Genomic DNA, 25212 nt, shown 5'->3' on the forward strand with positions numbered 1-25212 from the left:
GTATAATCTGTATGTAGTGATCTCCTCCTAGTGGTGGTTTATAATCTGTATGTAGTGATCTCCTCCTAGTGGTGGCTGTAGAATCTGTATGTAGTGATCTCCCCCTAGTGGTGGTGTATCATCTGTATGTAGTGATCTCCCCGTAGTGGTGGTGTATAATCTGTATGTAGTGATCTCCGCCTAGTGGTGGTGTATAATCTGTGTGTAGTGATCTCCCCCTAGTGGTGGTGTATAATCTGTATGTAGTGATCTCCCCACAGTGGTGGTGTATAATCTTTATGTAGTGATCCCCCCATAGTGGTGGTGTATAATCTGTATGTAGTGATCTCCCCCTAATGTTGGTGTATAATCTGTATGTAGTGATCTCCCCCTAATGTTGGTGTATAATCTGTATGTAGTGATCTCCCCGTAGTGGTGGTATATAATCTGTATGTAGTGATCTCCCCATAGTGGTTGTGTATAATCTGTATGTAGTGATCTCCTCCTAGTGGTGGTGTATAATCTGTAAGTAGTGAGCTCCCCCTAGTGGTGGTATATAATGTGTATGTAGTGATCTCCTCCTAGTGGTGGTGTATAATATGTATGTAGTGATCTCCCCCTAGTGGTGGTATATAATGTGTATGTAGTGATCTCCTCCTAGTGGTGGTGTATAATATGTATGTAGTGATCTCCCCCTAGTGGTGGTGTATAATCTGTATGTAGTGATCTGCTCCTAGTGGTGGTGTATAATCTGTAAGTAGTGAGCTCCCCCTAGTGGTGGTATATAATGTGTATGTAGTGATCTCCTCCTAATGGTGGTCTATAATCTGTATGTAGTGATCTCCCCCTAGTGGTGGTGTATAATCTGTATGTAGTGATCTCCCCATAGTGGTTGTGTATAATCTGTATGTAGTGATCTCCCCCTAGTGGTGGTGTATAATCTGTATGTAGTGATCTCCCCCTAGTGGTGGTGTATAATCTGTATGTAGTGAGCTCCCCCTAGTGGTGGTGTATCATCTGTATGTAGTGATCTCCCCCTAGTGGTGGTGTATGATCTGTATGTAGTGAGCTCCCCCTAGTGGTGGTGTATAATCTGTATGTAGTGATCTCCTCATAGTGGTGTTGTATAATCTATATGTAGTGATCTCCCCCTAGTGGTGTTGTATAATCTGTATGTAGTGATCTCCCCCTAGTGGTGGTGTATAATCTGTATGTAGTGATCACCCCCTAGTGGTGGTGTATAATATTTATGTAGTGATCTCCCCCTAGTGGTGGTGTATAATCTGTATGTAGTGATCTCCACCTAGTGGTGGTGTATAATCTGTATGTAGTGATCTCCCCCTAGTGGTGGTGTATAATCTGTATGTAGTGATCTCCTCCTAGTGGTGATGTATAATGTGTATGTAGTGATCTCCCCCTAATGTTGGTGTATAATCTGTATGTAGTGATCTCCTCCTAGTGGTGGTGTATAATGTGTATGTAGTGATCTCCTCCTAGTGGTGGTGTATAATGTGTATGTAGTGATCGCCCCCTAGTGGTGGTGTATAATCTGTATGTAGTGATCTCCTCCTAGTGGTGGTGTATAATCTGTATGTAGTGAGCTCCTCCTAGTGGTGATGTACAATCTGTATGTAGTGAGCTCCTCTTTGTGGTGGTGTATAATCTGTATGTAGTGATCTCCCCCTACTGGATCGTGTATAACCTGTATGCAGTTGTCTCCTCCTAGTGGTGGTGTATAATCTGTATATAGTGTTCTCCCCCTAGTGGTGGTGTATAATCTGTATGTAGTGATCTCCTCCTAGTGGTGGTGTATAATCTGTATGTAGTGATCTCCTCCTAGTGGTGGTGTATAATCTGTATGTAGTGAGCTCCTCCTAGTGGTGATGTACAATCTGTATGTAGTGAGCTCCTCTTTGTGGTGGTGTATAATCTGTATGTAGTTATCTCCCCCTACTGGATCGTGTATAACCTGTATGCAGTTGTCTCCTCCTAGTGGTGGTGTATAATCTGTATATAGTGTTCTCCCCCTAGTGGTGGTGTATAATCTGTATGTAGTGATCTCCTCCTAGTGGTGGTGTATATTCTGTATGTAGTGATCTCCCCCTAGTGGTGTTGTATAATCTGTATGTAGTGATATCCTCCTAGTGGTGATGTATAATCTGTATGTAGTGATCTCCCCCTAATGTTGGTGTATAATCTGTATGTAGTGATCTCCCCCCTAGTGGTGGTGTATTATCTGTATGTAGTGATCTACTCCTAGTGGTGATGTTTAATCTGTATGTAGTGGTCTCCTCCTAGTGGTGGTGTATAATCTGTATGTAGTGATCTCCTCCTAGTGGTGATGTATAATCTGTATGTAGTGATCTCCTCCTAGTGGTGGTGTATAATCTGTATGTAGTGATCCCCCGCTAGTGGTGGTGTATAATCTGTATGTAGTGATCTCCTCCCAGTTGTGGTGTATAATCTGTATGTAGTGAGCTCCCCCTAGTGGTGGTTTATGAACTGTATGTAGTGATCTCGCCCTAGTGGTGGTGTGTAATCTGTATGTAGTGATCTCCCCCTTGTGGTGGTGTATAATCTGTATGTAGGGATCTCCCCCTAGTGGTGGTGTATAATCTGTATGTAGTGAGCTCCTCCTAGTGGTGGTGTATAATCTGTATGTAGTGATCTCCCCCTAGTGGTGATGTTTAATGTGTATGTAGTGAGCTCCCCCTAGTGGTGGTGTATAATCTGTATATAGTGATCTCCTCCTAGTGTTGGTGTATAATCTGTATGTAGTGATCTCCCCCTAGTGGTGGTGTATAATATGTATGTAGTGATCTCAGCCTAGTGGTGGTGTATAATGTGTATGTAGTGATCTCCCCCTAGTGGTGATGTATAATCTGTATGTAGTGATCTCCTCCTAATGGTGGTGTATAATCTGTATGTAGTGAGCTCCCCCTAGTGGTGGTGTATAATCTGTATGTAGTGATCTCCTCCTAGTGGTGATGTATAATCTGTATGTAGTGATCTCCTCCTAGTGGTGGTGTATAATCTGTATGTAGTGAGCTCCCCCTAGTGGTGGTGTATAATCTGTATGTAGTGATCTCTTCCTAGTGGTGGTGTATAATCTGTATGTAGTGATCTCCTCCTAGTGGTGGTGTATAATCTGTATGTAGTGATCTCCTCCTAGTGGTGGTGTATAATCTGTATGTAGTGATCTCCTCCTAGTGGTGGTGTATAATCTGTATGTAGTGATCTTCCACTAGTGGTGGTGTATAATCTGTATGTAGTGAGCTCCCCCTAGTGGTGATGTATAATTTGTATGTAGTGAGCTCCCCCTAGTGGTGGTGTATAATCGGTATATAGTGATCTCCTCCTAGTGGTGGTGTATAATCTGTATGCAGCGATCTCCTCCTAGTGGTGGTGTATAATCTGTATGTAGTGAGCTCCCCCTAGTGGTGGTGTATAATCTGTATGTAGTGATCTCCTCCTAGTGGTGGTGTATAATCTGTATGTAGTGATCTCCCCCTAGTGGTGGTGTATAATCTGTATGTAGTGATCTTCCACTAGTGGTGGTGTATAATCTGTATGTAGTGAGCTCCCCCTAGTGGTGATGTATAATTTGTATGTAGTGAGCTCCCCCTAGTGGTGGTGTATAATCTGTATGTAGTGAGCTCCCCCTAGTGGTGATGTATAATTTGTATGTAGTGAGCTCCCCCTAGTGGTGGTGTATAATCGGTATGTAGCGATCTCCTCCTAGTGGTGGTGTATAATCTGTATGTAGCGATCTCCTCCTAGTGGTGGCTGTAGAATCTGTATGTAGTGATCTCCCCCTAGTGGTGGTGTAGAATCTGTATGTAGTGATCTCCCCGTAGTGGTGGTGTATAATCTGTATGTAGTGATTTCCTCCTAGTGGTGGTGTATAATCTGTATGTAGTGATCTCCCCGTAGTGGTGGTGTATAATCTGTATGTAGTGATTTCCTCCTAGTGGTGGTGTATAATCTGTATGTAGTGAGCTCCCCCTAGTGGTGATGTATAATTTGTATGTAGTGAGCTCCCCCTAGTGGTGGTGTATAATCGGTATGTAGTGATCTCCTCCTAGTGGTGGTGTATAATCTGTATGTAGCGATCTCCTCCTAGTGGTGGTGTATAATCTGTATGTAGTGATCTCCTCCTAGTGGTGGTTTATAATCTGTATGTAGTGATCTCCTCCTAGTGGTGGCTGTAGAATCTGTATGTAGTGATCTCACCCTAGTGGTGGTGTTTAATCTGTATGTAGTGATCTCCCCGTAGTGGTGGTGTATAATCTGTATGTAGTGATCTCCGCCTAGTGGTGGTGTATAATCTGTATGTAGTGATCTCCCCCTAGTGGTGGTGTATAATCTGTATGTAGTGATCTCCCCATAGTGGTGGTTTATAATCTTTATGTAGTGATCCCCCCATAGTGGTGGTGTATAATCTGTATGTAGTGATCTCCCCCTAATGTTGGTGTATAATCTGTATGTAGTGATCTCCCCCTAATGTTGGTGTATAATCTTTATGTAGTGATCTCCCCGTAGTGGTGGTGTATAATCTGTATGTAGTGATCTCCTCCTAGTGGTGGTGTATAATCTGTATGTAGTGATCTCCTCCTAGTGGTGGTGTATAATCTGTATGTAGTGATCTCCCCCTAGTGGTGGTGTATAATCTGTATGTAGTGATCTTCCACTAGTGGTGGTGTATAATCTGTATGTAGTGAGCTCCCCCTAGTGGTGATGTATAATTTGTATGTAGTGAGCTCCCCCTAGTGGTGGTGTATAATTGGTATGTAGTGATCTCCTCCTAGTGGTGGTGTATAATCTGTATGTAGCGATCTCCTCCTAGTGGTGGTGTATAATCTGTATGTAGTGATCTCCTCCTAGTGGTGGTGTATAATCTGTATGTAGTGATCTCCTCCTAGTGGTGGCTGTAGAATCTGTATGTAGTGATCTCCCCCTAGTGGTGGTGTATAATCTGTATGTAGTGATCTCCCCGTAGTGGTGGTGTATAATCTGTATGTAGTGATTTCCTCCTAGTGGTGGTGTATAATCTGTATGTAGTGATCTCCCCCTAGTGGTGGTGTATAATATGTATGTAGAGCTCTCCCCCTAGTGGTGGTCTATAATCTGTATGTAGTGATCTTCCACTAGTGGTGGTGTATAATCTGTATGTAGTGAGCTCCCCCTAGTGGTGATGTATAATTTGTATGTAGTGAGCTCCCCCTAGTGGTGGTGTATAATCGGTATGGAGTGATCTCCTCCTAGTGGTGGTGTATAATCTGTATGTAGCGATCTCCTCCTAGTGGTGGTGTATAATCTGTATGTAGTGATCTCCTCCTAGTGGTGGTTTATAATCTGTATGTAGTGATGTCCTCCTAGTGGTGGCTGTAGAATCTGTATGTAGTGATCTCCTCCTAGTGGTGGTGTATAATCTGTATGTAGTGATCTCCCCGTAGTGGTGGTGTATAATCTGTATGTAGTGATCTCCCCGTAGTGGTGGTGTATAATCTGTATGTAGTGATCTCCGCCTAGTGGTGGTGTATAATCTGTATGTAGTGATCTCCCCATAGTGGTGGTTTATAATCTTTATGTAGTGATCTCCCCATAGTGGTGGTGTATAATCTGTATGTAGTGATCTCCCCTTAATGTTGGTGTATAATCTGTATGTAGTGATCTCCCCGTAGTGGTGGTGTCTAATCTGTATGTAGTGATCTCCTCCTAGTGGTGGTGTATAATCTGTATGTAGTGATCTCCTCCTAGTGGTGGTGTATAATCTGTAAGTAGTGAGCTCCCCCTAGTGGTGGTATATAATCTGTATGTAGTGATCTCCCCCTAGTGGTGGTGTATAATCTGTATGTAGTGATCTCCCCCTAGTGGTGGTGTATAATCTGTATGTAGTGAGCTCCCCCTAGTGGTGTTGTATAATCTGTATGTGGTGATCTCCCCCTAGTGGTGTTGTATAATCTGTATGTGGTGATCTCCCCCTAGTGGTGGTGTATAATCTGTATGTAGTGATCTCCCCCTAGTGGTGATGTATAATCTGTTTGTAGTGAGCTCCCCCTAGTGGTGATGTCTAATTTTTTTCCTTAGTGATGACTATAACGACAATTACCGTACATACCAAATTATAAGCCTACCCAAGTATAAGCCGAGGCCCCTAATTTTACCACAAAAACCTGGTAAAACCTATATTTTTTTTTACTCAAGTATAAACCGAGTTTAGGTTTTCAGCTCATTTTTTTGTGCTGAAAAACTAGGCTTATACTCGAGTATATATGGTACCTCTACCAAACTGTATATTATTGCAGTATCTTATAATATATGCCTTATTTTACTATTAAGTTATTACTATGTTATGCTTGCTAATTGTACATGTATCATTATGTATTTTTATATTATTACTTTTAAGTTACATTATTGTAGATTATCTTTGCGATATATTATTACTGCATTATCTTATTATTATATTATCATTAGATTTTTTTTACATTATTTTTATGCTAATATATTATTATGTATAATGCTGATGTTATATTAGTGTAGTTTTATGTAACGTTGGAATGGTATTTTTATGTACGGTATTTCTGGTTTTTTTTCTAGTCAGGAGGACGGGTGATGCAATTTCTGATATGATGGATCTGGTTTTTCTGGTTGGTGGTTACACTTTTCTGTATAACTGTGATGATATGGCAAAAATCCTCCAAACAATGTGAACAGTAACATATGGTGCAAGTCACTGCTAGAGGGTGTTGTGGGTATAAGGTTACTGATATTATATAATAATAAAGGAGTTTATGTGACATCCAGCAGAACAGTGATTGCAGCTCTGGAGTATAATTTAGGATGGCTGCCAGAAAAGTCATATCTAGTATCCTATTTCTTCCTTCCAGTGGCAGATGTCTCCTGTATGAGGCGGCTGCAGAGGATTACACCATGTACACAGTCTATTATGTAAGAGTGACACCATAAAGCACACATCAGTACAGCCGATTACATGGCTGGACGCCGCGCGGGTCATGTGACCGTATTCCCTGCCAATATTCAGGGCTCTGTGACTGTATACACCAAGACTGCGTTGTCTATAGAAATGTGACTCCTTATAAAGATTATCAATATGACATATTATATATGTATAATTTATAGGTCAATATTTTATAGTATTAATATTTTTAATTTTTTAAATTATATTATTGGATTAAATATGGAAGAAAAAAAAATCCAGACGCTGATCAAACCAACAAAATGGCTCCACAAATATGATGTAAACATACAACCAACCAGCCTCCAGCACTTTCTAGAGCTCTGTGGTCCCTCAGAGTAGGAAAAGTGTTGAGACCACCAGGAAAGGACCTTCCTCTCTTACATATTTTTGCTATTTATTATTTTCGACTTTAAATTCATATAATAAACTCAACTTTAAGTTTTTGCTGCACTTTAGGCCTTGATTTCTCACCTTTTGTCCTGTTACCAATAGCAACCAATCAGAGTTCAGCTTTTATTTCTTAACCTGCCCTGATATGATGAGAGCTGTGCTGTGATTGGTTGCTGTGAACAACGGGGCCTATTTGCAATGTGAAATCAAATAAGACCTTCTATATTTATTCCCTCACCATCTCTGCTTGCTGTCAGTAAATGATAGACTGCCAAAGCAAGTCTGTCTACAATGTGTGATGTACCACAGCTCATGAGGGCAATGCCTGAGCCCGACACCCCTGTAACGCATGATTTATCTGAGTTATTTTCTATAATTACTTCAGATACACTGCACATAACACATGACTATGAGGCACGGGCAGGCACAAATCCCCCAAAAGTAAATCTTTTAGTCGTCTTCTTTCAATTTATTTTAGTTTTCTGTGACTTCAAATCTATATTTTTCTACTTAACATATAATTGGGGGTCATCTCGCATTCCCCAGACCCAGAATGCCATAAACAGCAGATATAAATATATCTACCATTAACCTTTTCCCTGTTATATTGGTATAGCTGGCCATGTATTGCTGGTATTTCATTTATACACCAGCAAGCTCTGGATGGACAACTGGCTGATATATGATTTATACTAGAATAATAACTCTTCATTTGCAATAAAATGCCTTCTGGAAGCTGAATAAACTGTGACTGTCTGCTGATATCAGGGGGGCAGAAAGGGCACTGAGTCTTGGGATGGTGGGCTTGTGTTTCTGGGGGACCCCTGAGGCTCTTCTTGTCTTTTGTGTGTAGTGCTGAGTCACAGTGACACTGGGCTGGATCCTAATGAAAGGGAGGGGAGAAGGAGAAGGGCCGGGAGAAGTATATATACAGCTCCGCTCCGCTCTGGGCTGTATACCTGCACAGGATTCTCCACCATGTCTGACCAGAAAGTGATCGTAGTGTTTGGAGCCACAGGTGAGTGCGGGGGAAGGGGAGCGTCTGTCCTATGGATGAGGGAATGTTCTCCCTGTAGGCGGAGGGGTCTGGAGAGGATAATATGTGGACACAGATTCTGTGCTGCACTCTCAGGCTGCGTTCACACATCTCAAGTGCATCATCTAGAACTGCAATCAGTTTTGATGTTTCTTTTGGAGCAGTGTCTGATTTTGTAGTCGTATCCCGTTCAACAAATGTTTTTCATCTGCTAAATGAAGAAACTGAAGTTAAAACCAGTTATTAATGATACAGTTTTAACTGCAACGTGTGAACTCTGATCCCACAGTTGCAAAGCACGAGAGTCCTTGCATCATACAGAAAATATGACGCAAGGACTCCCTGGCACTATAAGAACTGGTGCAGCTGCACAGACAATCCAGCTAGTGAACCCCATTGTACAGCCGCCATTATTATCTGCGTCAGAGCAGACCTGATGCCCATGTTCCAGCTGTCAGCTCCATTGTATAGCGCCCATTGTTATCTGCGTAAGAGAAGACCTATAGTCTGCCGTAGTGGCAGATCCTAGACAAATGACCGAGTACCTTCTATTCTGCCATCTTCCTCTGGCACACTGCAGACTTTGCCCGCAGGATAAAACTCCTTCCTGCTTCCCAAATTACTTTGGCACCTGCCTGGCACTGCTGGTACCCGGGGCAATGTGCAGCGTTACTGTTATTCAGGTTCCTGTGTCGTCTTCAAGTTTGCGTTACGATTCTGGGAAAGTTGGGTGATAACCAGTATGGTGTGGGTGCATATACTGTCAGTCTTGTGCAGAGGCACCTCATCTTGATGGTTTGGGCACGCTAGGTGGGTACCGTCTCCTAAACAGGAGAACATGAGGAGGCCTCAGGACTGGGTGCCATACCACAAACTGTGAAAGGCTCTGCCTGCACCCAAATCTGCTTATGTGAGAACTTTCACTCTTTCACTGTTCTGAGGACAGCGGCTGATGCTCCAGTCCCTTCCTTTTCCTGTCACAGTGTACACATACCCTAATGGTGCAATGTTATAGTTTAGCCCCTTGTGTGCTCACCCAGCTTTCCCAGGTTCATTAATGGACAGTCTGCTCCCTCATTTGGGTGCTCTGGGAGAGCTGGGTGACTATTCAGATTGGATATGTTTGTCAACGAGCTTTCCTAAATAGCAAAATTGGTTAGCTGCCTCATTGTGCAGTTAAAGATCATTCTTGTATCCTCTGCAGGGGCTCAGGGGGGCTCAGTCGCCACCGCTCTCCTGGAGGATGGGACCTTTGCTGTCAGGGCAGTGACCAGAGACGCCAACAAACCTGCAGCAGCGAAGCTGAAGGAGTCTGGAGCGGAGGTCGTGTGCGCCGATCTGGACGATGAGAAGAGCGTGGAGGCCGCACTGAGCGGAGCCTATGGAGCCTTCCTGGTCACCAACTTTTGGGAGCATTTCAGCAAAGACAAGGAAATAAAACAGGTAAAGAAATGCGCGGTAACATCTCTGCTCATCCTGAGCCTCCCTGGTTCAGGAATAGAATGCCAGAACTACAGTGCAGACTGACACGGAGCAACAGTAAGTGATGTAATTATCCATAACAAGATTCAGAATACTGTATACTCTTATACATGAATCAGGGGGCGCAGGCTGAACATTGGTATAAATCCTGGTATGACACAGATTTTGTACATATTTTTTTCTCCAGGGTAAACTGATTGCGGATGTGTCCAAGCGTCTAGGCCTGAAGTTTGTGGTCTTCAGCGGCCTGGAGAATGTGAAGAAACTGACCAAGGGAAAGCTGGAGGTCCTGCATTTTGATGGGAAGGGGGAGATTGAGGAATATTTCCGAGAGATCGGGGTCCCCATGACTAGCGTCCGGCTCCCTAGTTACTACGAGAACATCCTGACCTTCTTCAGGCCCCAGAAGAACAAGGACAGCGACAGCTTCTCTCTAGGTATAAGAAATGTTCATCTTACCACGTCTTATGCTCCAGTCACACCCAGAGCTGCAAACATATATCCCAGGACATCAATATACAATATATACATTTATTAATTCTTATTTCAGCTACACCTAAAGCTGCATTCAGATTTCTTAGAACATCAATTCACTATATACTCCAGTCACACCCAGAGCTGCATTCAAATCTCTCATGTAACTATATTTCTAAGGTGAAGAAACTGCTGCAGTTTTATTCACATACAGCAAAATGAAAGCAAACGTTACAGATCTATGGGACACAATGTTTCACAAATTTCTGCAACAAACCTACCTCTGTGTATGCAGCTCTGGATGTAATTGGAGTAATTATTTCCATGATTACAAAGGCGGGGGAGGGTTACTATAATTCTCATATACTGCCTTTAATTATACTTTTAAAGATCTCTGCTTGCTGTTATCATGCAAAAGTTCAAATCCCTCATATATCTATTGCTTTCATAGCTGCGGGTTTGTTCCAATTGCATCCAGTTCTCAACTCCAGAATATGGAAATACGGAGCAAACATTCAGATGACATATAGTGTAATGATGTGGGGGACTCATTTGGTTTACGTCGGCTTCTTCTGAATGTTCCCTTCGCTGACACACTGTAACAAAGTATCAGGACATTTTCTTAACTCCCCATATCTTTCCAGCTATCCCGATGGGGGACGTTCTTCTAGACGGGTTTTCGGTGAAAGATTTGGGCGGTGTGGTTGTCAGCATCCTGAAGTCTCCATCAGACTACAAGGGGAAGGACATCGGGCTCAGCACGGAGAAGCTGACCGTGGCGCAGTATGCCGCCATCTTATCCAAAGTCACCGGCAAGGACATCAGAGACGCCAAGGTGAGATCCCATAACAGTTTCTTCATCCCACATCTCACCATGGAAAAATATTCAGAGGCTCCACCCTCAAATGATATATACCCGTCCCTTTAATGGCAGCCATGTTGCATCCTGCTCCATATAGTAAATGGCTCTGGAAGACTAACCGTTTTCTTAAAGGGACGCTACATAATATATCTGCTCTGTTCATACAAAGATCTGATTACGTCCCATTAATCGTCAATGCTTATGCTCCAAACACAACCAGAGCTGCATTTACTATATCCTGTCTTTATCCCCACAGATCTCCCCTGACGCATATGAGAAGCTCGGCTTCCCCGGAGCGGCGGAGTTGGCCAACATGTTCAGATTCTACTGTCAGAAACCTGACCGCAGTGTGGAGCTCACCTTAAAGCTCAACCCCAAGGCCAAAAAGTTCCAGGCATGGGCGGAGGAGAACAAGGAGGCCTTTAAGGACTTGTGAAGTAATTTATAGCACTTTTCTTGCAAAGCGCTTTATATAAGAAAGCATTGGGGCTGATTTAACAAAACTAGTGAAGAATGTAACCATAGAAACCTGTTGTCAGTACATGGTAAAAATAAACCACGCCTCCTTTCTCTGTTACTCTAGTTCTGTTAAAGCTGCCCAAATGTTCTCTGCACCAGAACAGTCATACACTGAACCTGTGACCATGAATGTTTTTTGTGTTAATAAAATAATTCTTCTGAATTCTGACATCGGCCTCTATTTTATCCATCTCTAGTTGTGGAACAGATAATTTTATATTTGACATTGGAGAAGCTACATACCAAAATGTAACTCATGTATATACTGCACCAGTAGCAGAATAGTGAGTGCAGCTCTGGAGTATAATACAGGATGTAACTCAGGATCAGTACAGGATAAGTAATGTCATGTATGTACACAGTGACTGCACCAGCAGCAGAATAGTGAGTGCAGCTCTGGAGTATAATACAGGATGTAACTCAGGATCAGTACAGGATAAGTAATGTCATGTATGTACACAGTGACTGCACCAGCAGCAGAATAGTGAGTACAGCTCTGGGGTGTATAATACAGGATGTAACTCAGGATCAGTACAGGATAAGTAATGTCATGTATGTACACAGTGACTGCACCAGCAGCAGAATAGTGAGTGCAGCTCTGGAGTATAATACAGGATGTAACTCAGGATCAGTACAGGATAAGTAATGTCATGTATGTACACAGTGATTGCACCAGAAGCAGAATAGTGAGTGCAGCTCTGGGGTATAATACAGGATGTAACTCAGGATCAGTACAGGATAAGTAATGTCATGTATGTACACAGTGACTGCACCAGCAGCAGAATAGTGAGTGCAGCTCTGGAGTATAATGCAGGATGTAACTCAGGATCAGTACAGGATAAGTAATGTCATGTATGCACACAGTGACTACTCCAGCAGCAGAATAGTGAGTGCAGCTCTGGGGTATAATACAGGATGTAACTCAGGATCAGTACAGGATAAGTAATGTCATGTATGTACACAGTGACTGCACCAGCAGCAGAATAGTGAGTGCAGCTCTGGAGTATAATACAGGATGTAACTCAGGATCAGTACAGGATAAGTAATGTCATGTATGTACACAGTGACTGCACCAGCAGCAGAATAGTGAGTGCAGCTCTGGGGTATAATACAGGATGTAACTCAGGATCAGTACAGGATAAGTAATGTCATGTATGTACACAGTGACTGCACCAGAAGCACCACTGTTTCCCTTCTTTCTTTTGCCCCCTTTCCCATCTTTTTCCCTTACGCCCCCCCCCCCCCCCCCCTCCTGATGTTGGTTATTAATAATATTGGTTGGGGTCCTGGGACACAGCTGTCTAGTAGAGACTCAGTTAGGGAAAACAGTTCCTGTTTATTTAGCTAGTTTTTGGGTATAGGCCTATTGGACGTCTGCGTCTGCTCTCTTCCCCTGCCCTGAGGAGGCAACTGATCTTCCGAACATTCCCATTTCCTTTCCGGTGAGATATCTCATATTACAATGCTACGTTGGAATGTCCGTGGTCTAAACTCCATTCCTCAATGTTCCCTAATACTAGACAAAGTCAGGCCCGGGTAGCTGGGGGGTAGCATTTATCATACTCTGTCTATGCTAGAGGAGCTTTATGCTTATTTCGGAGACCCTCCCTATACAGGATGCACAGGGGGCCTCTGACCACTCCGGCTGTTATGTAATTCATCACTGTGTACTTTGGGGGTTCACTTTCACCATAGCCTCAATCAACGTCCCTCCTCTGCTAGATCCAGCTCTTTTGAATTTACTATCCCACAAAATAGCCGCTATGCCTTCTTGCTGCTGGGCCCCAGTGCAAAGTCTGTGCCGGGCCCCTGCCTATGATCTATGGTTTATGGTACTAGTTTTCTCATATGCAAAAGTGACACATTTTGGGCCCCCCTAAGCCTCTTGGGCCCCGTAGTGACTGCACCCTCTCTAGTTACACCCCTGTGTATTTCTGTCTCAGATTGCCCTCTAGACCACAGGAGTGGCCTCTCACCATTTGGATGACTGGCTCTCTTCTCTTAGGCCGCATTTACACAAACGTATGCCCACCCAGCAGTAGCCGGGTGGGCATACATCCGGCACACTATAGAGGTGACCCCTCCCCTCTCCATAGAGTATGGCCGTGCATACAAGGAAGGATGGGACATGTTTCGGTCTGTGAGCCCCTTGCCATCTATGGGGGGGGGGGGGGGGACACCCTCTTTGGCATCTATCTCCCACTCTTGACTCTCCAGCCACAGTAGAACTTGGCAGCTTGGGTGGTGGATGGTGGAAGGACAACTGTGAATTCATAGTCTTCAGACACTTCACTGTAGGAGACGGCGAATAGTCATCACAAATGTATTATCTCTGATGTGCCCAAGCGTCTCGGCCTGAAGATTGGGGTCTTCAGTGGCCTGGAAAATGTGCAGAAACTGACAGGGGGAAGCTGGAGGTCCTGCATTTTGATGGAAAGGGGTAGGTAAAGGAATATCTCCAGGAGATCGGGGTCCCCATGAGAACCTGCTGACCTTCTTCAGGCCCCACAAGAACCAGGACAATGATGACTACTCTCTAGGTATCATCCAATGACTTAGTGGAGGTCGGAGTACAATGCATCCTGGAGACGCCCAGACTACTACGCCAGTTTTACAACTCCGCAGGAGGACTTCAAAGACGCAAAGGTGACAAACACACCCCATTTAATAGCAGCCATATGTCACCCATCACCATATCAATTATTTCTCTAAACTGGGAGAGGACTCATTTTCTTAAAGGGACGCTACATTTTATAGTAACCATTCTTTGTTTTAAAGAATAATTAACGCCGTATGCAGATATTTATGCTCCAATCACAACCAGAGCTGCATTCATAATTGCCCTGGTTTGCGTTGTGGAACCGTATTTCTATTGGGGGGAGCAGTTTTTTTAATCTAATGTCGCTGATAAACCCTACAGTAAACCCTGAAATGGCTGATACCAGGAAGCAATGGCTTGTAGACTGACAAAGAGCTGGTATTCCCTTTTATTATAACCTGTCCTCACCCCCGCAGATCACATCTGAGGTTTACGAGCAGTTCGGTTTCCCTGGGGTGGCAGAGGTGTTCAAGATGTTGAGGTTCTTCTGTCTGAAGCCTGACCGCGACATGGAGATCACCTAAAAGCTCAACCCAAGTTCCAGCCATGGGCGGAGGAGAACAAGGAGGCCTTTAAGGGCTTGTTTATTATATGTATTGTCATCTAACAAAAAGTTGGGGCTGATTTAACAAAACCAGTGCACGCACTTATCAACCAATCAGATACCAGCTCTCATTTCTGAGGAGACCAGTGAAAAATGAAAACTGTAACCCAATTGCTTGTTATTGGCTACTACCCTTAACTCCCCTAGAACAATCTTCTCTGGGCTGTAAGTGTCCTTCACCAGAACACAAACCCGAGCCCAGAGACTCTCTGATTTTTATACTTTGTGGTAATAAAATTCTTGAATTTTTATATTGTTTTCTGTTATATATAAGTAAAGCGAGAACTGCAATATCCCAAAAGAGCTGTACATAGCAACCAGTCAGATTCCTGCTCGCCGTCGCTAAGGAAGAGACAGCAGCCATTTTGTTGCTGTGGAAAAAAGCTCCACAGCACATAACCAATCAGAGAGCAGCTTAGAATGAGTATATGTCAGACACACAATGTAACCTAGATTCTGATTGGTGGCCGTGCTAGGACCCATATTCACCACTTGTTCAATAACTTTCAATAAGTCTTAAGGTCATTAGTGGTTTTAATGCTTTAACGTCCTATTAAATAAACCATATTCACAGTTAATAAAATCCGCAGCCGCGAGGCCGGGGATGAAGTCACAGAAGGGTTAAATTGGCAAAATTAACAAGAACATTAAAAGAAACTGAAACGATCGGCAATTCCGCTGGTGATGACATAACAAAGACCCGCAGGCTACATGCGCAGCACCGGCGGCCATCTTGCTTCCTTCAGTCCATTACCAGAGCGATAAATATGTCAGATACAGGAAATATGTGCAGCCCTCCAAAATTGGTGGCTAGATCAGGTAACTGCAACTTACCTGTCGATCAAGGGCTGGCCACTACACAGAGAACATCGCTCTGAAGGCAGACGCTGATCGGATACCTAGGACCTATCCTATAAATCATCAGTGAAAACATTTACAACAAGCCCCTCCCCCACTGACTACAGGACTACATGTCTTCTAGCAGATCATTGAAAGGGTAAATCAGGAAAATTGTCTGATAATTTCACATATCTTATCTTTTAGGAGGCGTTTAGCAGCAATTACAACTTGTACATCCAAAAAATAAAAAAAGAAAAGAAAAGGAAATTCTTCGGGAAATCTTGTGAAGCGACAAATTGCACAAACCCAACACACGGCTAAAATCGGCAAAACCTGAGAAAATTAGAATTCAATCCATGATACAGTACCTGACGCCGGCTCTTACAGATCCACATCGCTTCACAATAGGAAAAAAAGAAATCACAAGACGCCGAGAAGCGAAACCGGAGGCGTAGTCACCCGACGCAACGCAACCGGAATCTGTGCAGGATCACAGCCACTGAAGCTCCAATATATAGTCTGTCTGTCATACATACACCGATTACTTGATGCTACTCTATGGGATCGGATAACAGCATGGCGTGTCCCCCTACCAGATGCAAAGAAATGGAACATTCCAGGACGGGTCAAGGCAGAAGTGGATGCAGTATCATAGGGAATGTGCCATGCACTGCAAGGAAGGGGGGGGGGTGTAGGTTTTGCCATTTTCATTCTTTTTAACAAGATGCTTAGAGTAATATATTATATTTTTCCCCAGTTGAGATATTTGCATGCTGACAACCTTAAAGGATGAGCTCTGACCAGGTCCCATCCCTCTAAAGAGGTTGTCTTATTTTTTTTTAGAAAAATCTGATTAATAACTCAGTTATAAGACAGTGGAGAGGATTCACTGACTATTAACTACTTGTCTGCTGGAGACAATGATCCATTCCAGCTGTGACGGACTTCTCTACGGTTACCAGGAAGCAATTCCCTAGCAACCAATCAGTTCCAAGCTGCATTTCTTGGTTTTATTAATCAGATTTTTGATGTAAAGTAATGTAAATAGATTACAATCCCCTTTAAGTAAAGAATCCTTCAGGGCCAGGCCATCATCTATGTACACAGCTTTGCAAAGAATCAAAGAGGGGCTGAAATAAGGATATGTGGGGGTCTTCGGACCCCACACTAGTACCAATATGGAACACACACCTGAGCCTTTAATAATAGTCCCAGTGGAGCGGGTGTGGTCCCCATAATGGATGGAGGAGGGTATAGGATCTGATGGTGAGACTGTGGCATGTACTGTACTAGGCCCTGATACAACATGTAGCAGCCCTTTATAGCAGCTAGGACAATTAGAAGACCAGGCAGATCAGCACCACAGAGCATGATGCACAAGTTATAGCGCCCCCTTTCCATTCTGCAGAGGACCGTACTTCATGGGACCGACCACCTTGTATGAGGCAGACAGAATGGTGCCCGAAGAGTTAATGGGCTCTTAGCAATAACCAAAATCTACGCCCTGTTCCTCTAGTGCCATGGATTTCATGATTTCATGCTGATAGGAGAACAACCATCTAAAGCGTTACATGTCCTAGTCACTGCCGTCCACCAGGGGGAGACACTCTCCGAGCAGCAGTCTGACCAGTCCTCAGGAGTCGCAGCTTCTCAGTGTTGATGTGCGGACGGAGGATGAGATGAGATTGGAGCTCTGAGATGAACCGGACGGAGATGTGGCCCCGGGGGTCTTCCTTAGCCCATCCTCCGGTATGTGTAGATGTAGGCCTTGCAGTTAGGGCAGGTGTGGGTCACATCTTTGAGGTCGTTGATCATACAAGGGATGAGACAACAGCCCAGGTCACACCTGAAACGGGGACAGAAACAACTGAACCATTGCCAAATAGCCAGCAGTGGTCAGGGGTCAGCATGGGTGCTCTGACCCCTCTGTGACTACACCCCCCATACACAGCGAGCTGCTATGTCCTGTGTGTCCTGACACCTTTCTATCATAGCCAGCAGTGGTCAGGGGTCAGCATGGGTGCTCTGACCTCTCTGTGACTACACCTCCATACACAGCGAGCTGCCATGTCCTGTGTGTCCTGACACCTTTCTATCATAGCCAGCAGTGGTCAGGGGTCAGCATGGGTGCTCTGACCTCTCTGTGACTACATCTCCCATACACAGCGAGCTGCCATGTCCTGTGTGTCCTGACACCTTTCTATCATAGCCAGCAGTGGTCAGGGGTCAGCATGGACGCTCTGACCTCTCTGTGACTACACCCCCATACACAGCGAGCTGCCATGTCCTGTGTGTCCTGACACCTTTCTATCATAGCCAGCAGTGGTCAGGGGTCAGCATGGACGCTCTGACCTCTCTGTGACTACACCCCCATACACAGCGAGCTGCCATGTCCTGTGTGTCCTGACACCTTTCTATCATAGCCAGCAGTGGTCAGGGGTCAGCATGGGTGCTCTGACCTCTCTGTGACTATACCCCCCATACACAGCGAGCTGCCATGTCCTGTGTGTCCTGACACCTTTCTATCATAGCCAGCAGTGGTCAGGGGTCAGCATGGGCGCTCTGACCCCTCTGTGACTACACCCCCCATACACAGCGAGCTGCCATATCCTGTGTGTCCTGACACCTTTCTATCATAGCCAGCAGTGGTCAGGGGTCAGCATGGGGGCTCTGACCTCTCTGTGACTACACCCCCCATACACAGCGAGCTGCCATGTCCTGTGTGTCCTGGCACCTTTCTATCATAGCCAGCAGTGGTCAGGGATCAGCATGGGTGCTCTGACCTCTCTGTGACTACACCCCCCATACACAGCGAGCTGCCATGTCCTGTGTCTCCTGACACCTTTCTATCATAGCCAGCAGTGGTCAGGGGTCAGCATGGACGCTCTGACCTCTCTGTGACTACACCCCCATACACAGCGAGCTGCCATGTCCTGTGTGTCCTGACACCTTTCTATCATAGCCAGCAGTGGTCAGGGGTCAGCATGGGTGCTCTGACCTCTCTGTGACTACACCCCCCATACACAGCGAGCTGCCATGTCCTGTGTGTCCTGACACCTTTCTATCATAGCCAGCAGTGGTCAGGGGTCAGCATGGACGCTCTGACCTCTCTGTGACTACATCCCCCATACACAGCGAGCTGCCATGTCCTGTGTGTCCTGACACCTTTCTATCATAGCCAGCAGTGGTCAGGGGTCAGCATGGGTGCTCTGACCTCTCTGTGACTACACCCCCCATACACAGCGAGCTGCCATGTCCTGTGTGTCCTGACACCTTTCTATCATAGCCAGCAGTGGTCAGGGGTCAGCATGGGCGCTCTGACCCCTCTGTGACTACACCCCCCATACACAGCGAGCTGCCATGTCCTGTGTGTCCTGACACCTTTCTATCATAGCCAGCAGTGGTCAGGGGTCAGCATGGGTGCTCTGACCTCTCTGTGACTACACCCCCGATACACAGCGAGCTGCCATGTACTGTGTCCTGACACCTTTCTATCATAGCCAGCAGTGGTCAGGGATCAGCATGGGCGCTCTGACCTCTCTGTGACTACACCCCCCATACACAGCGAGCTGCCATGTCCTGTGTGTCCTGACACCTTTCTATCATAGCCAGCAGTGGTCAGGGGTCAGCATGGGTGCTCTGACCCCTCTGTGACTACACCCCCCATACACAGCGAGCTGCCATGTCCTGTGTGTCCTGACACCTGTCTATCATAGCCAGCAGTGGTCAGGGGTCAGCATGGGCGCTCTGACCCCTCTGTGACTACATCTCCCATACACAGCGAGCTGCCATGTCCTGTGTGTCCTGACACCTTTCTATCATAGCCAGCAGTGGTCAGGGGTCAGCATGGGCGCTCTGACCCCTCTGTGACTACAACCCCCATACACAGCGAGCTGCCATGTCCTGTGTGTCCTGACACCTTTCTATCATAGCCAGCAGTGGTCAGGGGTCAGCATGGGCGCTCTGACCCCTCTGTGACTACATCTCCCATACACAGCGAGCTGCCATGTCCTGTGTGTCCTGACACCTTTCTATCATAGCCAGCAGTGGTCAGGGGTCAGCATGGGTGCTCTGACCCCTCTGTGACTACACCCCCCATACACAGCGAGCTGCCATGTCCTGTGTGTACTGACACCTGTCTATCATAGCCAGCAGTGGTCAGGGGTCAGCATGGGCGCTCTGACCCCTCTGTGACTACATCTCCCATACACAGCGAGCTGCCATGTCCTGTGTGTCCTGACACCTTTCTATCATAGCCAGCAGTGGTCAGGGGTCAGCATGGACGCTCTGACCTCTCTGTGACTACATCCCCCATACACAGCGAGCTGCCATGTCCTGTGTGTCCTGACACCTTTCTATCATAGCCAGCAGTGGTCAGGGGTCAGCATGGGTGCTCTGACCTCTCTGTGACTACATCGCCCATACACAGCGAGCTGCCATGTCCTGTGTGTCCTGACACCTTTCTATCATAGCCAGCAGTGGTCAGGGGTCAGCAGCCTCAGTCCACACTCACCCCACAAAGCAGCAGAAGCAGCACAGCAGGAAGTTCATCAGTCCAATCTCATGGGTGATCTTGGTGAGAATGGGCTGCTGGCAGTGTGGACACACCGTCTGTACCGGAGACCCCTGAAATATTTCTCCTTGCAGGACGGTGACTGTGGTGGTGGTAGAGGCTGAGCTGGCACCAGGTGGCACAATGACTGTGGTGCCATGTCCTCCAGGAGATGGGAACTGGGGTGGATACTGGCCAGCGGAGGGAGGGTAGTAGCCCATAGGTGCGTAAGGGCCAGGTGGGGGGAAGTAACCTGAAGGAAAGGAAAGAGTTAATAAGTCAATGCCATCTGGTCCTTCTGATCGACACCAAACCCTAGACGGGGGCACCTATACAAAAATGTATCATTAGTGCTCTCTACAACCAGCGTTAGTTATTGTCCCTGGAGAGATGTATAATCAATCGTTGTGTATGTTGTTAGTAGCAGCAGGACTGTGATATATGGATTTATATTCTAGGATTGTAGATTCTTCATGTGCAATGAGAACGTGCAGGGGAACAGGACACAGCAGTGTGAGGAAACGTCTCTAGCGCACTCAAGAGAAGCTATAATCCTTGAATACCGATCCGAGTGCTCTAGAGACGTGTCCTCACACTGCTGTGCCCTGTCCTCCCTGCAATGAGCCTCCACACAGGGTTACTACATCACACTGGCTGCAGAGAGCACAGCAGTGTGAGGACAAGACTCTAGAGCACTCAGAGAAGCTATAACCCATTCTTCACCACAGAGGTGATTCCCACTGGATTGGCACTGTGCCGTCTGTGGCCCCTGCATGTAGTACTTACCTGGATTCGGGGGGATGTAACCTGGAGTGGCATCATACGGAGGGGGTCCGGAATCTGGTGGGACAAAGGCCATGCTGGGAGGGTAGGCCCCCGGGGGTTGTCTGTTATCTGAAAAATAAAAAGCGATGGACGACTGTACTACAAGTGATTACAGCCTACAGATACTTCCTCTGCTTGCTGTCCTATTCCAACATAATAATTCTAACTGTTGAAGGTTTGTTACAGTTGTATCCAGTCCAGATAATCCCATGTTAGGTAAATACATCAGTGGTGCGCACCTCTCCATGGTCTCCATACTTTGTGATCCTGACAGTTGCACTGATACATTGTAACAAAGGATTATCTATACTGGGTACGATGTAACAAACCCTCAGCTGTGTCAGGACCTGCCTCATCCACATGAGGACACAGGGACTCCTGAGACACAGACACTACGTAGGTGACTATGGCTACCTACCTTCATTACTTGGTGATCCGTGCTTGTCCTCCAGCAGCGGCGCGGTGGGACCCCCGGGGTACGGCGGGGGAGGGTCACTCGCCATCGCTCTGTAGATCTCACTGGTAATGAGGAAGAAGATATGATTGATCCTTCCCAGTATTCATCAGCTTAGACTCAGTTTGTGCTCCAGAGCTGCGCTCCCACTCATAGGGAGAAATCCCCCCCAATCCCCTGCCCGGGGTCTCTCTGGTGTGTTATGACTTGGGAACATCCAAGTGACCAACACAAACCCTCAGCTGTGACAAGTACAAGATTTTGGCAACAATATTATGAGGGGGCAGCACTGTACACACAGGAGAATCCAGGGAAAGCGGGCGAAGCAAAAACTAAAGCGGAACAAGTAAAACTGGACGACCCGGGAGAGCCGAGGGCTTGTTATGGTGACAGATGGAGGACACAGGACTTATTATACTTATTATATCATCCACATTCCTGACCTCATCCGCACTGTTATATGTATACAAATCCGGGGAAAACAGGAAGGTTCAGACAAAACAGGTGACCCACGCATCCTGTATTATACCCCAGAGCTGCACTCACTATTCTGCTGGTGCAGTCACTGTGTACATACATGACATTACTTATCCTGTACTGATCCTGAGTTACATCCTGTATTATACTCCAGAGCTGCAGTCACTATTCTGCTGCTGGTGCAGTCACTGTGTACATACATGACATTACTTATCCTGTACTGATCCTGAGTTACATCCTATATTATACTCCAGAGCTGCACTCACTATTCTGCTGCTGGTGCAGTCACTGTGTACATACATGACATTACTTATCCTGTACTGATCCTGAGTTACATCCTGTATTATACTCCAGAGCTGCACTCACTATTCTGCTGCTGGTGCAGTCACTGTGTACATACATGACATTACTTATCCTGTACTGATCCTGAGTTACATCCTGTATTATACCCCAGAGCTGCACTCACTATTCTGCTGCTGGTGCAGTCACTGTGTACATACATGACATTACTTATCCTGTACTGATCCTGAGTTACATCCTGTATTATACCCCAGAGCTGCACTCACTATTCTGCTGCTGGTGCAGTCACTGTGTACATACATGACATTACTTATCCTGTACTGATCCTGAGTTATATCCTGTATTATACTCCAGAGCTGCACTCACTATTCTGCTGCTGGTGCAGTCACTGTGTACATACATGACATTACTTATCCTGTACTGATCCTGAGTTACATCCTGTATTATACACCAGAGCTGCACTCACTATTCTGCTGCTGGTGCAGTCACTGTGTACATACATGACATTACTTATCCTGTACTGATCCTGAGTTACATCCTGTATTATACTCCAGAGCTGCACTCACTATTCTGCTGCTGGTGCAGTCACTGTGTACATACATAACATTACTTATCCTGTACTGATCCTGAGTTACATCCTGTATTATACTCCAGAGCTGCACTCACTTTTCTGCTGCTGGTGCAGTCACTGTGTACATACATGACATTACTTATCCTGTACTGATCCTGAGTTACATCCTGTATTATACACCAGAGCTGCACTCACTATTCTGCTGCTGGTGCAGTCACTGTGTACATACATGACATTACTTATCCTGTACTGATCCTGAGTTACATCCTGTATTATACTCCAGAGCTGCACTCACTATTCTGCTGCTGGTGCAGTCACTGTGTACAAACATGACATTACTTATCCTGTACTGATCCTGAGTTACATCCTGTATTATACCCCAGAGCTGCACTCACTATTCTGCTGCTGGTCAGTCACTGTGTACATACATAACATTACTTATCCTGTACTGATCCTGAGTTACATCCTGTATTATACTCCAGAGCTGCACTCACTATTCTGTTGCTGGTGCAGTCACTGTGTACATACATGACATTACTTATCCTGTACTGATCCTGAGTTACATCCTGTATTATACTCCAGAGCTGCACTCACTATTCTGCTGCTGGTGCAGTCACTGTGTACATACATGACATTACTTATCCTGTACTGATCCTGAGTTACATCCTGTATTATACCCCAGAGCTGCACTCACTATTCTGCTGCTGGTGCAGTCACTGTGTACATACATGACATTACTTATCCTGTACTGATCTTGAGTTACATCCTGTATTATACCCCAGAGCTGCACTCACTATTCTGCTGCTGGTGCAGTCACTGTGTACATACATGACATTACTTATCCTGTACTGATCCTGAGTTACATCCTGTATTATACCCCAGAGCTGCACTCGCTATTCTGCTGCTGGTGCAGTCACTGTGTACATACATGACATTACTTATCCTGTACTGATCCTGAGTTATATCCTGTATTATACTCCAGAGCTGCACTCACTATTCTGCTGCTGGTGCAGTCACTGTGTACATACATGACATTACTTATCCTGTACTGATCCTGAGTTACATCCTGTATTATACACCAGAGCTGCACTCACTATTCTGCTGCTGGTGCAGTCACTGTGTACATACATGACATTACTTATCCTGTACTGATCCTGAGTTACATCCTGTATTATACTCCAGAGCTGCACTCACTATTCTGCTGCTGGTGCAGTCACTGTGTACATACATGACATTACTTATCCTGTACTGATCCTGAGTTACATCCTGTATTATACTCCAGAGCTGCACTCACTATTCTGCTGCTGGTGCAGTCACTGTGTACATACATAACATTACTTATCCTGTACTGATCCTGAGTTACATCCTGTATTATACTCCAGAGCTGCACTCACTATTCTGCTGCTGGTGCAGTCACTGTGTACATACATGACATTACTTATCCTGTACTGATCCTGAGTTACATCCTGTATTATACACCAGAGCTGCACTCACTATTCTGCTGCTGGTGCAGTCACTGTGTACATACATGACATTACTTATCCTGTACTGATCCTGAGTTATATCCTGTATTATACTCCACTATTACCATGCAGCCCCTGATGATTTGTGGTGAGCACTTAGTGCCCCCTACAGTCCAGCTGCTGCCAGTATCTTGGTAGGTAACGTTAGTATGGTGGTAATTGCAGTCTCTACCTGCTGATGGTTTCCTGTCATTATACATGTTACATCACACACAGTAAAATCAAATACAATAAATCTATAAAGTTGAGCCTTCTCCCCGGACATTACATATCACACAATATGACATCATGTAATGGAGCTGAGGACATGCTGGGACGTGTAGTCCTCCGGGCTTATTATGAGAATTCTCTATTTAGTTATAATTACCATAAGATACATACAATCTGCCCCCTGCAGTGTAATATGGAGATAATCTGCAGCCTATCTCAGTGACATCATAGCCCTGTGGTGACGTCAGCAGTGGCCATGACAGCCGCCTCTCTCCTGACACCGGGCCCCGCACTCACCTCCTCTCTCCTCCGGTGCCGTTGATCTCGCTCCTGTTTACTCCTCGCACAGCCCTATGGGAGCTGTAGTCCCGCCCCTCACTCATCGAACTACATTTCCCATCATGCAATAGCAGCACTTCCGCTTTCTAGTAACCTCCAGCTCATTCGTTGATAACTTTATTGTCCATTTTTCACTTTGACACCGCACAGCGCTAATACAGGTGTCGTGCGTGCATTACTAGCAGCGGCCAATC

The 25212-nt window shown here is 45.5% G+C and overlaps 2 protein-coding genes across 4 annotated transcripts; one reads left to right on the forward strand and one right to left on the reverse strand.

Moving 5' to 3' along the window:
• Window positions 1–8210: 8210 nt before the first annotated feature.
• On the forward strand, window positions 8211–11887 carry LOC140074629 (nmrA-like family domain-containing protein 1). Its single transcript, XM_072119675.1, has 5 exons — window positions 8211–8369; window positions 9592–9830; window positions 10057–10306; window positions 10988–11178; window positions 11462–11887. Exons 1-5 carry the CDS (start codon window positions 8330–8332, stop codon window positions 11639–11641), a joined length of 900 nt encoding a protein of 299 aa, XP_071975776.1. The 5' UTR covers window positions 8211–8329; the 3' UTR covers window positions 11642–11887.
• Window positions 11888–14890: 3003 nt separating this feature from the next.
• On the reverse strand, window positions 14891–25130 carry CDIP1 (cell death inducing p53 target 1). 3 transcript variants are annotated; one of them, XM_072119676.1, is made up of 5 exons: window positions 24977–25130; window positions 21563–21663; window positions 21106–21213; window positions 20281–20572; window positions 14891–17613 (listed from the first exon to the last, which is right to left on the reverse strand). In XM_072119676.1, the coding sequence occupies exons 1-5, from the start codon at window positions 25060–25062 to the stop codon at window positions 17502–17504; spliced, it is 699 nt and encodes a 232-aa protein (XP_071975777.1). In that variant the 5' UTR covers window positions 25063–25130; the 3' UTR covers window positions 14891–17501. The 3 variants fall into 3 exon arrangements, with proteins under 3 accessions (XP_071975777.1, XP_071975778.1, XP_071975779.1); XM_072119677.1 differs by lacking the exon at window positions 24977–25130 and adding an exon at window positions 24851–24970; XM_072119678.1 differs by lacking the exon at window positions 24977–25130 and adding an exon at window positions 24837–24970.
• Window positions 25131–25212: the final 82 nt, after the last annotated feature.

The sequence above is a fragment of the Engystomops pustulosus genome, chromosome 8 (genome assembly GCF_040894005.1).
Source record: "Engystomops pustulosus chromosome 8, aEngPut4.maternal, whole genome shotgun sequence".
Lineage (NCBI taxonomy): Eukaryota > Metazoa > Chordata > Amphibia > Anura > Leptodactylidae > Engystomops > Engystomops pustulosus.

Bases quoted from the DNA above. Each gene is read 5' to 3' on its own strand.
- CDIP1 (XM_072119676.1), bottom strand. From the start codon at position 25,062: ATGAGTGAGGGGCGGGACTACAGCTCCCATAGGGCTGTGCGAGGAGTA. The intron at 21,664-24,976 runs GTGAGTGCGGGG...CCTCATTACCAG, and splicing joins GGCACCGGAGGAGAGAGGAG to TGAGATCTACAGAGCGATGG. The intron at 20,573-21,105 runs GTAAGTACTACA...CCTTTCCTTCAG, and splicing joins TTACATCCCCCCGAATCCAG to GTTACTTCCCCCCACCTGGC.
- LOC140074629 (XM_072119675.1), top strand. From the start codon at position 8,330: ATGTCTGACCAGAAAGTGATCGTAGTGTTTGGAGCCACAG. The intron at 9,831-10,056 runs GTAAAGAAATGC...TTTTTTCTCCAG, and splicing joins AAGACAAGGAAATAAAACAG to GGTAAACTGATTGCGGATGT. The intron at 10,307-10,987 runs GTATAAGAAATG...ATATCTTTCCAG, and splicing joins CAGCGACAGCTTCTCTCTAG to CTATCCCGATGGGGGACGTT.